The 13,685-nt window shown below is 43.7% G+C and overlaps 2 protein-coding genes across 14 annotated transcripts in view; one reads left to right on the top strand and one right to left on the bottom strand.

The window, feature by feature from the left end:
- PBRM1 (polybromo 1) overlaps positions 1 to 3,879 on the bottom strand; it is a 68,810-nt gene extending 64,931 nt beyond the window's left edge. For 6 of the 13 annotated variants that reach the window (XM_080386288.1, XM_080386298.1, XM_080386297.1 and 3 more), the window contains exon 1: positions 998 to 1,120. In XM_080386288.1, the coding sequence (XP_080242414.1) occupies positions 998 to 1,036 (39 nt within the window). In that variant the 5' untranslated portion in view covers positions 1,037 to 1,120. Of the gene's footprint in view, positions 1 to 997; positions 1,121 to 3,236; positions 3,260 to 3,741 lie in introns of those variants that run through there. The other 7 variants (XM_080386300.1, XM_080386290.1, XM_080386289.1 and 4 more) reach the window with 5 other exon arrangements.
- A 1-nt stretch (position 3,880) lies between these two features.
- GNL3 (G protein nucleolar 3) lies at positions 3,881 to 12,862 on the top strand. The gene is made up of 15 exons (XM_080386313.1): positions 3,881 to 4,031; positions 4,297 to 4,355; positions 4,784 to 4,921; positions 5,574 to 5,684; positions 5,862 to 5,945; positions 6,419 to 6,554; positions 7,459 to 7,562; positions 8,468 to 8,603; positions 8,986 to 9,073; positions 9,446 to 9,629; positions 10,260 to 10,402; positions 11,115 to 11,251; positions 11,800 to 12,008; positions 12,339 to 12,420; positions 12,510 to 12,862. The coding sequence occupies exons 1-15, from the start codon at positions 4,019 to 4,021 to the stop codon at positions 12,596 to 12,598; spliced, it is 1,713 nt and encodes a 570-aa protein (XP_080242439.1). The 5' UTR covers positions 3,881 to 4,018; the 3' UTR covers positions 12,599 to 12,862.
- Positions 12,863 to 13,685: the final 823 nt, after the last annotated feature.

Genomic DNA, 13,685 nt, shown 5'->3' with positions numbered 1-13,685 from the left:
GCATTGCATCCAAATTCTCTGCTGAGAGCTAACTACAAAGCTAGCAGCGCTCAGGATGAGTCACGTACATTTGTAATATACTATCGTTCAGTTAAGCCATATATCTAAACACCAGCTTTTTGAAAATTTGCAAAAGTAAAGGGAAATCAAAATGGTTCTACAGTTTTATAGTCACTGATGACAGCAATGTCGGAAAGCCTAGGCCTCATGGTGAAGATTAATTTAGCAGCTTTTACTAGGATATGCTCTTAAACTATCTACATTTTGGTACCTTGTTCCATGCATGATAACTAAGCAATAACTGCTGTTTCAAAGGAAAAAGCTGTACAGAGAAATGTTCTGGTGTAAACGCACATAATTCCATGTCAAATTAAGAAAAACCAAACACAACAACCAAACAAACAAACAAAAAAACCCCACAAAGAAAACAAATAAATGAAAATGGCTACTGAATACCCTGAACTAGATTCAAGCCAAAAAAAGGTCTGGACCATTGTGTGACCTACCACTCCCACCTTCTGTGTAGGACAAATGGCTCAATAACCAAGAAGTAGAAAAGGCCACCTCCTTTTCTGGCCATCGTTTTCCATTTACCAGCGCAAACAGTGACAAGTGAATAACCACCATCCAACAACTACAATGATTTACAAACAAGTTGTTGGGTCTTTCCCAACTTCCAGTGACAGCATCAGAAAAATACCTTTATTTGTAGCTGTCTCAAAGGCTGAAGACAGAAGAGATCCATCTACCCCAGCCTATACCTATTTTCCAACCAAACCAAGGAATTTCTTCTAGGAAGCAGTTGACTTACAAGGTACGGCAGCACAACATAACCGCATTAGAGCATTTATGTTAGGGACAGAATTAGTTTCAAGCACACACAAGATGAATAAAAATAAGGTAGGAATAATTAACAGTTAGAATAAAAAAACCCGAAAGGCTAGGCAGAGGAACAGAGAGAATGGTGCACATACAATCAATAATTTACCAGATTTACCAGAGTACAACCAGCACCTCGAAAAGCCAGTCTCCTCATAGTGTCTGATGGCCAAGTACAGATATCAGGAGAAGGTAACACTCTAAGAGTAGCAAACCAGCAATGGTGTTAGTACAGTCAAAACTAGAAGACAAGAAAAAGGAAAGAGAGAGAAGAAAATTGAGAGTAGATAGATAATTGAAGAATATATTCAAAGAACAAATTGAATAATTACAGTGACACAGAAAAAAGCAAGAAAGAGAGGTAACTTTTTTAGGCTAGCAGAAACTCTACAAAGTAATTCTGTACACAGAATGCTAAACATTTCTGTCATTTTTACAGTAAAACAACATTTCTCTACTGTTCCTAAATACACACTGCAGATTTCACAGCCACTTGCTAGAGAATGATTCATCAAGCAGAGCAGTGAATAAACATAAGTGATATCTGACCTGAGAGTAAAAACCAGTAAGCAGTAAAACTTACTGAATATGAAGTAATACAGTGCTTATAAGAAAATAATTTTTAAGGTCAAGAAACATTTAATAGACTCTCTAATGATGATGCATCTCCATCAGGCTTCAGAGTAGATTTTTATCCTCATAAGTAAGCAACATTAAGTACCCAGCCTTACAGGTTCGCTAAAAATATACCCCTTTCAATTTCCAAGCAGTCTCCAAGTCTGATTTTTTTCAGAAATTCCATGTGAAATGTACAGAACCATTTTATGATGAAATGACTGCTTCTATGTAGTTCATACAAGTACTCTCTTCAATCAAACCCCAGAGAGATTGTTCCCCTGTTCAGAATTCTGGACGTTTTCAAAACATGCACATACACAGAAACTCCATGCTTCATTAGGTAGCAGTTCATCTCAGGAACAGACAACTAGCCTGTCACTTTTGGCACTGCCTCCAACTTTTATCCGAGAGCTACAGTATCAAACTGCTAACATCAGGCGCGTGCTGATGTGGAGGCTGCTAGAAAACACAAGTTCTTGGTTGTGAAAGAAAGGCAAGAGAGAATACTGGAATCAACAATTCTGGTTCACCCAGGAACCTGGAAGTACACTCAGTAAAATCCCACCCTGAAACAAAGATTTGGGGACACCCCCCCCCACCAGCAGCTGCCTGCAAACTGCATATAGGCTTCTCCACATCAGTTATCTGAGGCACGCACACTGCAGCTCTCAGCCACACACAGATGCTGGTTGCACTTGCACGATCAAGACATCTGGCCATTCCGTACACGGCCTCCAAAACCATTTTTCTCCTCTAACAACAGAGGAAGGTGCAAAACATGCACCAGTCTGAACAACATCATGAATACTCAGTGAAAGAACTGTTTATGTAAAACTCCTTCTGAATGTCAGCCCCCAAAATGCAAACTTCTTTCTAGATCTCCACACTTACAAACAAGACAGTTCTACTGTGGACAGAAATGTATTTTGTTTTACTTAAGAACACTCTCCTAGACTTTCTTCTGCAATCTAACTGCTCGCTCACAAATCTCTCAGCTGTCACACCAAGAATCTCCACCGCCACAAACAAGCCATGTCCTACACAACAGGAGCGTGAGCGTCTGCTTAATAACTGCTCACGCCGCTCATAAAAATGTCACATAAGCACAGATATCTCTGTAAGAAATGCTTTGGCCATTACTAACATGCATGTATATTGATATATACACAACGGGTAGAAGACTGCCTCTCCTGAAAGTTGTACTAGACCAATCACCACACGTATTACTCAGTTCAACCTTATTAAATGAACAGTTTTACGTGCATTTGAGGTAACACGCTTAAAGCAAGGCGACGAGGTTCCAGCACACGTTTCATGTTCTTCCTCCAAGAAGAAAAAAGCTAAAAGCCAAAATATACCATGGAAAGTATCTTACCGCTATCAGATCTCCCCCATCTCAACAGAAATACCCACCAAACCATGGTAAACTTCACAAACGAACAAAGGAGGGAAACACAGCCAGAGCCCCCTTCCACCCATTACCGACCGCACTGAAACCAGCTACACCACGGGAAGAGGGGGCCGGCAGCAGCCAGGCGCTATAAAAGGACAAAGTTGGTGAAGCAGCGAGAGCCGCAGCACCGTGATCGTTTCACCAGCACCGGGACGGGCAGCAGAGGCAAAACATGTCACGTCCCCCAGCCCCCCGCAGGCGAGCCCCTGCCGGCAGCCGGCTCGCCCCCTGCCCGGTTTGTGAGGTGTTACTGTCGGCAGGGGAAGGAGGAGACAAAGAAAATCACCTTTTCGGGCGCGGGGCCAGCCCGGCCCCTCACGGCCCGGCAGGACGGGGCCCCGCTCCCGCCCCGCGCTGCCGCCCACACCGGGCGGGGCGCGCCCCCTGCCCCGGGCCTCACGCCGGAGGCCCCGGGAGCGGCCCTCAGCCACCCGCCCGCCGCTGTCACCGCTGCGAGCTCGGCCCGGGGCCAGCACAGCGGGGAGCAAAGCGCTGAGGGAGACACCGGGGCCAGCGGGGTCGGGACACCGGTGAGGGACAGCGACACCGAGGGGGCCGCCGCAGGGCGGCCCGCGCCCAGGGCCCGGGCCGCTGCGGGAGGCGGGGACGGGGGAGGTGACAGAAGGCGGAGGGGCTCGGTGCCCCCGGGCCCGGCGCGGGCCCCGCCACGGCGGAGCTGCTGCGCGGCCGGGTGGCGCTGCTTCCCCGCGGCGGCCACACAAAGGGAGGCAGCGGCCTCCTGGCTTCGGCCCGCCGCCCCGCCTGCGCGACCTCGGCGCCGCGCCGCTCACCCAGCCGGCTCCGCTCCGCCTCCGACAGCCGCGGCCGCACTCGCCCTCCGCCGCCCGCCCCGCCACCGCTGCTGCCGCCGTCGGCGCCGCCGCCGCCGCTCGGTACCGCCGAGCCCGCCGCTGCCGCAAAGCCCGCCCGGCCGCCAAACGCGCCGAGCCCGCGCGACACCTCTGGCGAGGAAGGGCCGCTTCGCTTTACGGCAGCGCCCGCCGGCGGGAGGAGGCAGGAGCGCGGCCTTCCACGTGGGGCCGCGGCCGAGCGCGGCCCGGCGGCGCCATGAAGCGGCCTAGTGAGCGGCGGGCGGGGGCGCCGGTGGCCGGTGGCGGGGCGGGGCGGGCCGAGCCTCGGGCAGTAGCACCGGCGAGCGCCCTGAGGCGAGGGGACGCCGGGTGCGAGCGGCGGCCCGGGTCCGGGGAAATGGCGGCGAGCGCGGAGGTGGCGGCAGCGGCCCGCGCGGGGTAATCGGACAGGGGGGCTGGAGGGAATGGGTGGCGGTGGGAGCTCGGCTGCCCCCCGGGCTGTCCCCGCGAGCTGAGCGGCGCGATGTCTTGCAGAGCTGAGGAAGGCCAGCAAGCGGCTCACCTGCCACAAGCGCTACAAGATCCAGAAGAAGGTGAGTCCCGGCGGGCGGCCCCTGCCCGTGGGGCGCGGGAGAGGGGGTCCAACTAAAGCTCCGTGCTAATGAGTTTAACGCTAAAAGCATTTTATATATATTATTATAGAACGTGTTGTACCTATACGTGTACGCAATGGGGATGTTATATTGAATGTGAAGGAGTCGGGACTATGGCGAGCAATTTGCTTTCCAGTTACCTTTGGCCGATGATGTAGCAGGGAGTGTAGATCTTTTACAGCGTTACATTTTGTATTATTCTGGGCTGGTAGATCAAGCGTAGCTTTACGATGAGACATTATGCAATCGACACACTGCAATCTAAAGTCAGAAATATACTCCTTTCTACTCTGTATCTTTAAATAGGAAGGATACATCCCATTTTTCTTTGCCTTAGACTGAGAAAATATTCTTGTGCCCATCTTCAGATCAGAGAACACCACCGAAAAGTCAGGAAGGAGGCCAAAAAACGTGGACGCAAAAAGCCCAAGAAAGATCCCGGTGTTCCCAGTGCCGCACCATTTAAGGAAGAGCTTCTACGGGAAGCAGAGCAAAGAAAGCAGAGGGTAAAATAGTTTGTGGTAAAGAGGAAAAGAACTGAGACCATTCCTATCTTCAAGGAAGCTTTGCATGCACATGCGCACACCAGAGGTGCAGTCATGGTAGACTGCAAATTGTCCTAGCAGACATGTCCTTTGGAAAAATAATACTTTTTATTTCAAGCGTTATACAGTGTGTAACAATTTACTCTTTTATTTTTAACCTCCATTTCATCACTGTGTTTATTAAACATGCTGCAATTGTTCTTTTTAATGTAATCTGAGTTGTCTGTGATGCTAAGATACGTAGATGTCCCATCAGAATACTAGAAGTTAAGTCCTGGCATTACGTGATTACACAGAAAATAAGGATCTACCATCTGCAGCATGGAGTAATGTGACACGAGAGCAGCACCCATATGGGTTGTAATGTGGTTGCTGCACGGCCGGTTTTGGGGTCTAGCTAGCGGATGTGTTGCCTCTGGTTTTGAGGCAATTGGAGGCAAAGTATTCTTTTCAGGGTAGAGTGCAAAAAAATGTTCCCAGTGTCACTTGGACAGCCGTGACTTCTAAGATGCCTCAGGAACTTTGGTCAGAAATAACTAAATAGGGAGAAAGAACGATCTTCCTTACCACCTTCAACTATGTTTTATCTTGCTTGGGTTTTGTTTGCAATCAGCTTGAAGAACTAAAACAAAAGCAGAAGCTCAACAGACAGAAAGAACATGAAAAGAAGAGGAAGCTTGAAGCTAAAAAAGCAGCCAAAATCAAGGAAAAAGCAGAGGGAAAGGTAGGTTATCTGGTATGATTTTGATTCTTCAAAGCTTATAGAAGCAATAAAAGTCATCTTGAAACTGTGTCTTCTTAAGCAGTATGTTACATGTTACATTTTCTGCTGTACATGCACACAAGTATAATACACTAATTCTCAATAAAATTGTTTCCTTTCATTTTTATTTGCATTCAGGAATCCTCTGGCAAGTCTAAAGCAAAGACTAACAAACTGCTGGATAAAAACTCAAAGAAATCATTCTGCAGGGAGCTCAAGAAGGTGAGACACTTCAGCTATTTCTATGTATTTTGATGACAGTGAGCAATGAGACCACTTGTTATTTTCCTTTCTTGCATTACTGTGCAGCTGCTAGACAGTATAAAGGTTGCTTGTGATAAACTTCCAACACTAAGTAAGGGATTTCACGACAGAAGCTGTGAGGGTTTCAGTTTTACCTGGCATAAGCTACTAGGATATCCAGCACTTCGAGGCATTAAGACTTTTTTGGGCCAATGTCAATACATAATGAGTCATCAAAGAGCTCTTATAGCAATGAGGTACTGGTATCTAAGGATTTCTTACCTTTAGAGGAAAAAGATGAAAATTGCTTCAGCTTTCTGGTTTGTAGTTCAGAAGAAAGTTGCTCAACAAGAACACTTGCATGAAACCTCCCCTGCTATTCCAGAGTTGTCATCTGTCAAATGGTCTCTCATGTCCTGTTTGATAGTCTTCTCTCTTCTTTCCTAACCTAGGTGATTGAGGCCTCAGATGTTGTTCTAGAGGTTTTAGATGCAAGAGATCCAATGGGCTGCCGGTGTCCTCAACTGGAGCAAGCTGTAACTTGCTGTGGAGGAGACAAAAAGCTACTCTTGGTTCTGAACAAAATTGGTAAGCAGCACAGGTTTTCTTCAAGTGTTACTTGGTCACTGTGTGGTTCTATAGTAGGTGAGCTATGAAGAAGGTTTAAAGGAATCTGAGATTCCACTGAAGACATGAGATCCAACTCTGAGCTCACTGCCCTACTGAAGGGGTCACATTTCCTCCACCTTTAAGTCTAGTTTGCTAAGAAACTACCACAGACAGGTAAATGCACATTAGCCCCTATCTTCTGCAATAAATTTTGAAGGCATTGGTTAGTCTCAGCTAAATTTGACTAAATCAAAGCCAGATTTTTTTAAGTAAAGATCTTGGATTTTTTAACATCTTTGTGAATGTAAGCCTGTAAGCAGAGGCCACGATGGTGAGTTAAGGATTAGCAAATCAATGCAATAGCTGGATTTGAAGTTTGGCATTGGGAAGTATTTTCTCTCTTCCGTTGCTGTATGAAAGAATCCATGCAAAAGCACGTGAAACCAGCTAAAAAGGCTGCAAGTTGCTGAGTTACCAGCAGCAAAAAAAGAAAAGAAAATGCCAACAGTGACAGCAAGAGCAAAGGGACCTTTCTGTTAGAGAAGCCTTTGCAGGGATGATGTGATAATCCTTCACAGAACATCACTGTACCACAGTCTCCTAGCAAGACCCCAGTGTTAAAAACCTAATACAGGGGCCAAAAGTCAAAAATGTAATGGTGGTATGTTCTGCTTGAGGCAGAAAACAAAGACTAAAATTTGTAACGCGGGTTCCTTTGGGGAACATACCCACTGCTTTACTAGAGTTTTTCAGCCAAACATCATTATAAAGAAACATACTCAATGGACAAAATACAGCCTGGCCCTGATTCCACATGAGATTCCCTCCACACAGTGACAGTTATGATTCACAGGAGTAAAACAACTGCCCTCTTTTTTTTCAGATTTAGTGCCAAAGGAGAACTTAGAGAAATGGTTGAGTTATTTAAAGAAGGAGTTTCCAACGGTTGCTTTTAAATCAGCAACGCTGATGAAGGACAGGACAATGGTAAGAGCACTGCAGACTGTCTCATGGCCTATATGTTTGCAATCATACATGCTGAGAAACAGGAATTTTTGTTCTTTGAAATTCCTTCTCTTGTTCGAATATACCGCTGTGACTGGTGGATATGCCTTTGCACTGTGGCTAAGCTTTGCAGTGCAGTGGGGGAGATCTTGCTATTGAAATACGTATTGTTATTTGTGCCCAGGATGCTGGACTAGAGTAAAAGCAAGTGGGCTTTTTTACTGTAAGGAAGATGGTGAGGGCAGGAAGATGAGGCATTTTTCATCTTCCGCACAGGATGGTTGCACCAGTTACATCTGAATTGTTCTGTAGGTAAAGTGGTGCAGGCTATACTACTGCAATCGTCCTGACTGTGGCCATCAATAAAGGTGGCACCTGACATGATTTCATGAAGAGGATAAAGGTGTTAGCTCCCTATGTCCTAGTCTCAACTCTAAAGATGCTCATTTGAGTCATACATGTATTAATACATAATGCTTCACATGTCTTACCTCTGATAACAGCATAGTGAAATAGACCCTCCTGCAAAACGACGCAGAAACCACAATGCAGAAAGCAGGTTTTGAAATACTTCAAAAAAATTGAAGTCTCTTGAGAGAATGTGAAGATGATTCTGCCATCTGAATGTACATGGTTATTTTATGGTCACACAAGTCTGTAGCACAGCCTGAACTGAAATCACAAGCCCTTTAAGTCAGTTCATTCCTTTTTCTCGTAGTAGTTGATGACTACCTAATTCCTTCTGTCTAGAAGGACACAGTAACATCATCTAATAGAGGATAGGAGTTGGAAACGTTACAGTAGATAAATAGATCTATGCATATGTATTTATCTTCCTAAATAGCTCTTGACCATGGTTTTTTTTTTTTTACCTTTGAATCCTGTAGCAGGAGCAGGTCACAAAAAGACGTGCACGTGTTGATTTATCAAGAACCACTGAATGTTTTGGAAGCAAATGCCTTTTGAAGCTTCTTCAAGAGTATGGCAAGACTCAAAACAAAGCCATTCACGTTGGGGTAGTAGGTAAGCAGCTGGAGAGGCAGAAGGGAGTTTCCTTCTCCTCCCATAAAGCTTTGGTGTCCTGTATTATAGATTTGGTGAAACAACTAACATGTGACTTGCTAATTGGCTTTTTAGTAATTGTTATTGCTTTCATCATGCAGCTTGTGTTGCCTTCCTCCTACCTGATAAGATTTGTGGTGTTACATATAGTGTTTTAGTTATCAGTGTGAGAAATGAGGATACAGACTTTGTCTTACTTCTGTAGTGAAGACTTCAGATCCAACTCTGATCTCACACTGAAGATGTACTTTACCAAAGACACCTGGAAGAAGCAGTTTTGATCAGTGTTACATAGGCTGAGTTTTCTTACCTAACTTACAAGGTTTTATGTGGTTTTCTTCAGGTTTCCCTAATGTGGGAAAGAGCAGCATAATCAACAGTCTTAAAGGAGCTCGTGCTTGCAATGTTGGCCTAGCAAGAGGTGTTACCAAGTAAGCCAAGTCTGATAAAAGCTGTTGATTTCCCTGTTTGTTGTGATGATTACCTTGAGTTTGCGTACGATTTCCATCCATTAGGGGTGAAGTGTGCCCCTGTGTGCAGTTTTAAATGCACGCCTGTATTTGCCAGGATAAAAGATACTGATCTGTGTGATGCAAGCTGTCACGAGAAAATGCAGTGTATAAACTTGCTTTTTTTGTACATTAAGAGTTGTCCTGCGCAAAGCATGTAAGAAAACACTGAAGCTGACTCTGTATGAAAGTGCATTCAGTCCAGTGCTGAGCTTTGTGTCTTGCACCCCTCACCATTACCAGTCCTTTTGCTAGTTGGTTACCTTTACTCACAGTGCCTTTCTCTTTGAATAGGTCTATGCAAATTGTGCACATTGATAAACAGACAAAGATGTTAGACAGTCCAAGTATAATTGCAGATCCTTCCAACAGTGCCCTGGCTCTGGCCTTGAGAAGTATCATAGACCCTGAAGAATCAGACTCAGCAGATGTGCTTGAAGGAGCAAATGCCATTCTAAATCACTGCAGTAAACAGCAGGTGAGCTCCATCTTTTTCAACACTTTTCACTGCATGTAATTTCTCTATGTTTCTTGGGCCAATAGCAAAAGTTTGTTTCACTTTAATTCTGGTAGCTTTTGAACTGCTTTCCCCTAATCACACAGGGTGGCAATGTAAGTGTGATCTTTCATCCTTACAAATGGAAGGCATGCCATGATCCTGTCAGCCAGTCTGTTTTCCCAATAAGTTTTCTGATCTTCAAAACACCCTGCTTTTAAGATCTCATCACAGTATCACAGAGTGAAAAATGAAGATACTCTGACTGCTTCCTGACTCCTTCAGTGAAGACCTCAGATCCAACTCTGATTTCACTGTTTCAAGTAGATCAGCCTAAGACTAATTCCCATTCAGTGCTGTGATGACCCTGTTTTCACAAACCATTGTACTGTCTCTATACACCCACTACTGTGGGTGAATGGCAGCTCAGCTGAGTTTGTTGATGAAGTAGGCATTTTGCTTTGTAATGTTTACTCCCACATGCAAAAGAAAACCAGCTCTTCACTTACTAGCTCATCCTCATTGTAATCCAGTTTGATTTGCTCTTTTATTCCTAAAACTGAGAGAAAATTGGGTATCTCTTTCTGAATGCACCATTTTCTTTTGCACTAGGTAATGATGTACTATACTATCCCAGATTTCAGGAACACAGAAGAGTTTTTGACTTTACTTGCTCAGAAAAGGGGTATGCTGAAAAAGGGAGGTGTTCCTGACATAGAGAATATAGCTAAATTACTACTTTGTGACTGGACAGGGTAGGTATGCTATGAATTTTGCTTTATGCTGCTCACCTTTTTTCACGTTGTTAATCCAGCACAGCAGAAGCTCTGAGTCCTGTGAAGTACACAGAAAGGAGGTTTCTAACATTTTACTTTGGTAAAGACAGCTGGATTGGCTAACAGATTTAGAGAACGCTATACATCAATACTTTTATAAAGTAGTGAAAGATACATGGAAAGAGTCAAAGCATGTTGCATGTTACTACATAGCCTGTTTGCCGACTTCTGCGAATACTGAGTCCATGTAGTCCTCTTCTAAAGACAGGAAAGGATAAGGCACATTTTCTGTGGAAATTTATAGTGGTTCCTATATTCTGAAGGTGGGAATAAATGTAATTCAGAATCAGTAATAGTAATTGAGTGTGACTTACTCTCCTTGCTCAGGTGGTTCAGCTGCTTTCACAGCTCATGATTTTACAGTTCATGATTTTACGGGCAGATGATTTATGGTGACAAAGTGTGCCATTTCTTTTCCCTCTCAGGAGCGAGCTATCCACTTAAATCTGTTTTTGACAACTTCAGGGTCAAATTTAAATAGCTATTTAACTGCTGTTAAACAGATAATAATAAATTAGTAGGTAGGCAGAAGAGTTTGAGAACTTTGTGCTCTGGGTTTTATTTTTAAATACAGTGATTTAACTATGTTGTCATTGGTTGTTTTTTAATGCTGATTATTTTATTTTCCCAGAGCTAAAGTAAGCTACCACTCGCAACCTCCAGGATCTCAGAGACCACCACCATATCTTACAGAAGACAAAATAGCTGAAATGCAGGAGTGCTTTAATTTAACGTACCTAGAAGAAGAGAACAGCAACACTGTTCAAGGTAGGACTGTTACTGTAATGCACTGCTACCATTAGTAGTTTTAATGGGAGATTTTAAATGCAGCCTCTCCTGGGGTTTATATGATAGCTTTGCCAATATGCAGTTAAAATGAACCTTTTAAGAAAGAAATGGATTCTGATGCAACAGAACAGTGCATCTGTGTGCTGTCTTAACACAAAATTACCCCTGCTAGTTCTTAGTTTCTAACCCTCCTAAATAGGAAATAAGGAAAAAGACCATTGAAGAGCACACAAACACTAGCTAATTAGGCCAACAAAATACATTTCACTCAGTACAATCTATACTCGAATCCAAGTCTTTAAGCTCCTAGCAGTCTTCTGTAGGTGCCTCAGGGAAAGCTACTCTCAGAGAATTGTCCTTTGTTCTGCCTACTTATGGGGGCGTGCCTCTTGTGAAAGGGAGTAGGCAGGACTGTTTGGGGGGTTTTTTTCTAGCCCTGACCTAAAATGGCTGTCCTCTCAGGGGGTAGGCGTTCTATCTGGTGCTGTCTAACAGTGACTTAAGAGATGCTTCTGTGTTTTTCCCAGCTTTAAAACGGCGCAGTCTGGCAAGCAGCATCATTTTCCAGTCAGCTGGTATGGCAAATGGGACAATAGAGGAAAATAAAGTGATAGAGGAGGCATCAGAGTGGGAAGACTTGGAAACAAGCAAGGAGGGGGAGGAAGAAGAAGAGGAGGATTTCACAGAAAGTGATGATGAGCAAGACAATGTGGAAGAAAAAAAAGATGTCAAAGAGGTAAATCAGGGTTTCGTTAGGCTGGGTTTACCTGTTTAGATCCTGACACCAAATATACCCACTCAGCATCCTGCCATAAAATGAGAATGTGTAGGCACTGTAGAGCCCCCAGGAGTACTCAAAAAGTCTTTTCTTCTGGAGATAAGGGTGGGGCTTTTTGCATAATTAAGGAAACAACCTTGCTCTAACTCAGTTCTAAGGCAGTGTGTTCCTGACCAGCTATACAAAGCAACATCCATACTCTCATCAGTCCCTGTTAAGCTTCATTTGCATGGGAGACTTCATTAGTGATGTCTGAATGAACATATATCTCTGACCTCTGACTTGCAGGAAGGCAAAGCTCAGGTCACCAGAAAAGCAAAGCTTGGAAAACGACAAACAAGTCCTACAAATTCAGAAAAGCAGAGAGCAGGTCTGTATTACAAACCCTGGCTTAAAGGATAGTCTGTAGTACTCTAGCACTTGCACTGCTTTCACTAACATATCATTTTCTTTTCTCAGAAAGCGAACATTCCCATTCACTATCATTCAGCTTGGATAAGACAGCAGATGAAGATGATGCCTACGATTTTAATACAGACTATGTATAATGAATTATGTGTGAAGACACCATTTGGAGGTTCTTATTACTGGCTTTCAGAACAGTCACGAAGACTTGTGTTGCAGCAGAAGTTGGAGGAGTGCCGCATACCAGAGCTGCTGCAAAGATTCACAATTATTGCTGTGTCAAATAATGTACTTAATGGCATATCGCATTTGATCGTTACAGATTTTATACATGTCCAGCAAACTCACTGTATTTGGCTTTAAGTCCTAAACTTTGTTTCCTGTATTAAAGTCTATTTTTAAAAATTCCTAATAGATTGAGTTAGTCTGTTCAATTTTGCCTTATAAAAAGATGTTTCAAGAAGATAATGCTTTGTTTTTTTCTTTGAAAAACAATGGTAAATGTTTAATTCTAGTAATGTTCAAACAATTAAATGTCAAGGTAAGTTTTCACCCTCCCTTCATAAAATTTAATTGTTTTTCCTAGAGGATTATAGACTGTACCCCTAAAGCACGACTTAAGTCAGTAACTTTTCAGTATACTTTTGCAAAACTTGTAGAACTTTCATAAGTAGCATTTTCTAGCCAACCTTCACATATTTCAGCTAGATAGACAAGTTGTATCCAAGCACTGCTCTACATAGCAGCACTTTCACTTGGAAGGGCAGCAGATTATGATATTAGTAATCTGTCTTCACGGGGGAACAAGCTTCTTGTTCTTACAGTGCTCTTGAACAAAAAATGTATTTTCTGATAACACCTGTTATACACGGCAACAACTGGTAACTGTAAAGCGAAACACGGCCCTGTGCAATAAGGATGCATTACTGCACTCGGCTTACAGCAGAACTGGGTTACAAGAGAAATCTAACCAAGAGGCCCTGCAGCTGTTCAACAAATTAAGCATTTAGAATAAACACCTGACAGAAACCATCTTCTTCCTACGCATCTGTTTTCTTCCTATTAAAGGTCTGATTTCTGTGTTCTTTTCTTTAATAGATGGTTTTATTTTTCCCCTAAATGTATGTTGAAGCACAGTCCTCCTAAGCAGAGTATCACATGCAGACAGACGCATGCAGTTTAAACCTGCTAAAACAGCCTAGTCATCAGAATTAAGCTGACGTCATCTGA

This window comes from Falco punctatus (assembly GCF_963210335.1).
Source record: "Falco punctatus genome assembly, chromosome: 4".
NCBI lineage: Eukaryota > Metazoa > Chordata > Aves > Falconiformes > Falconidae > Falco > Falco punctatus.
Note: the sequence above shows the minus strand (reverse complement) of the source record. Positions and strands in the feature narration are given on the sequence as shown.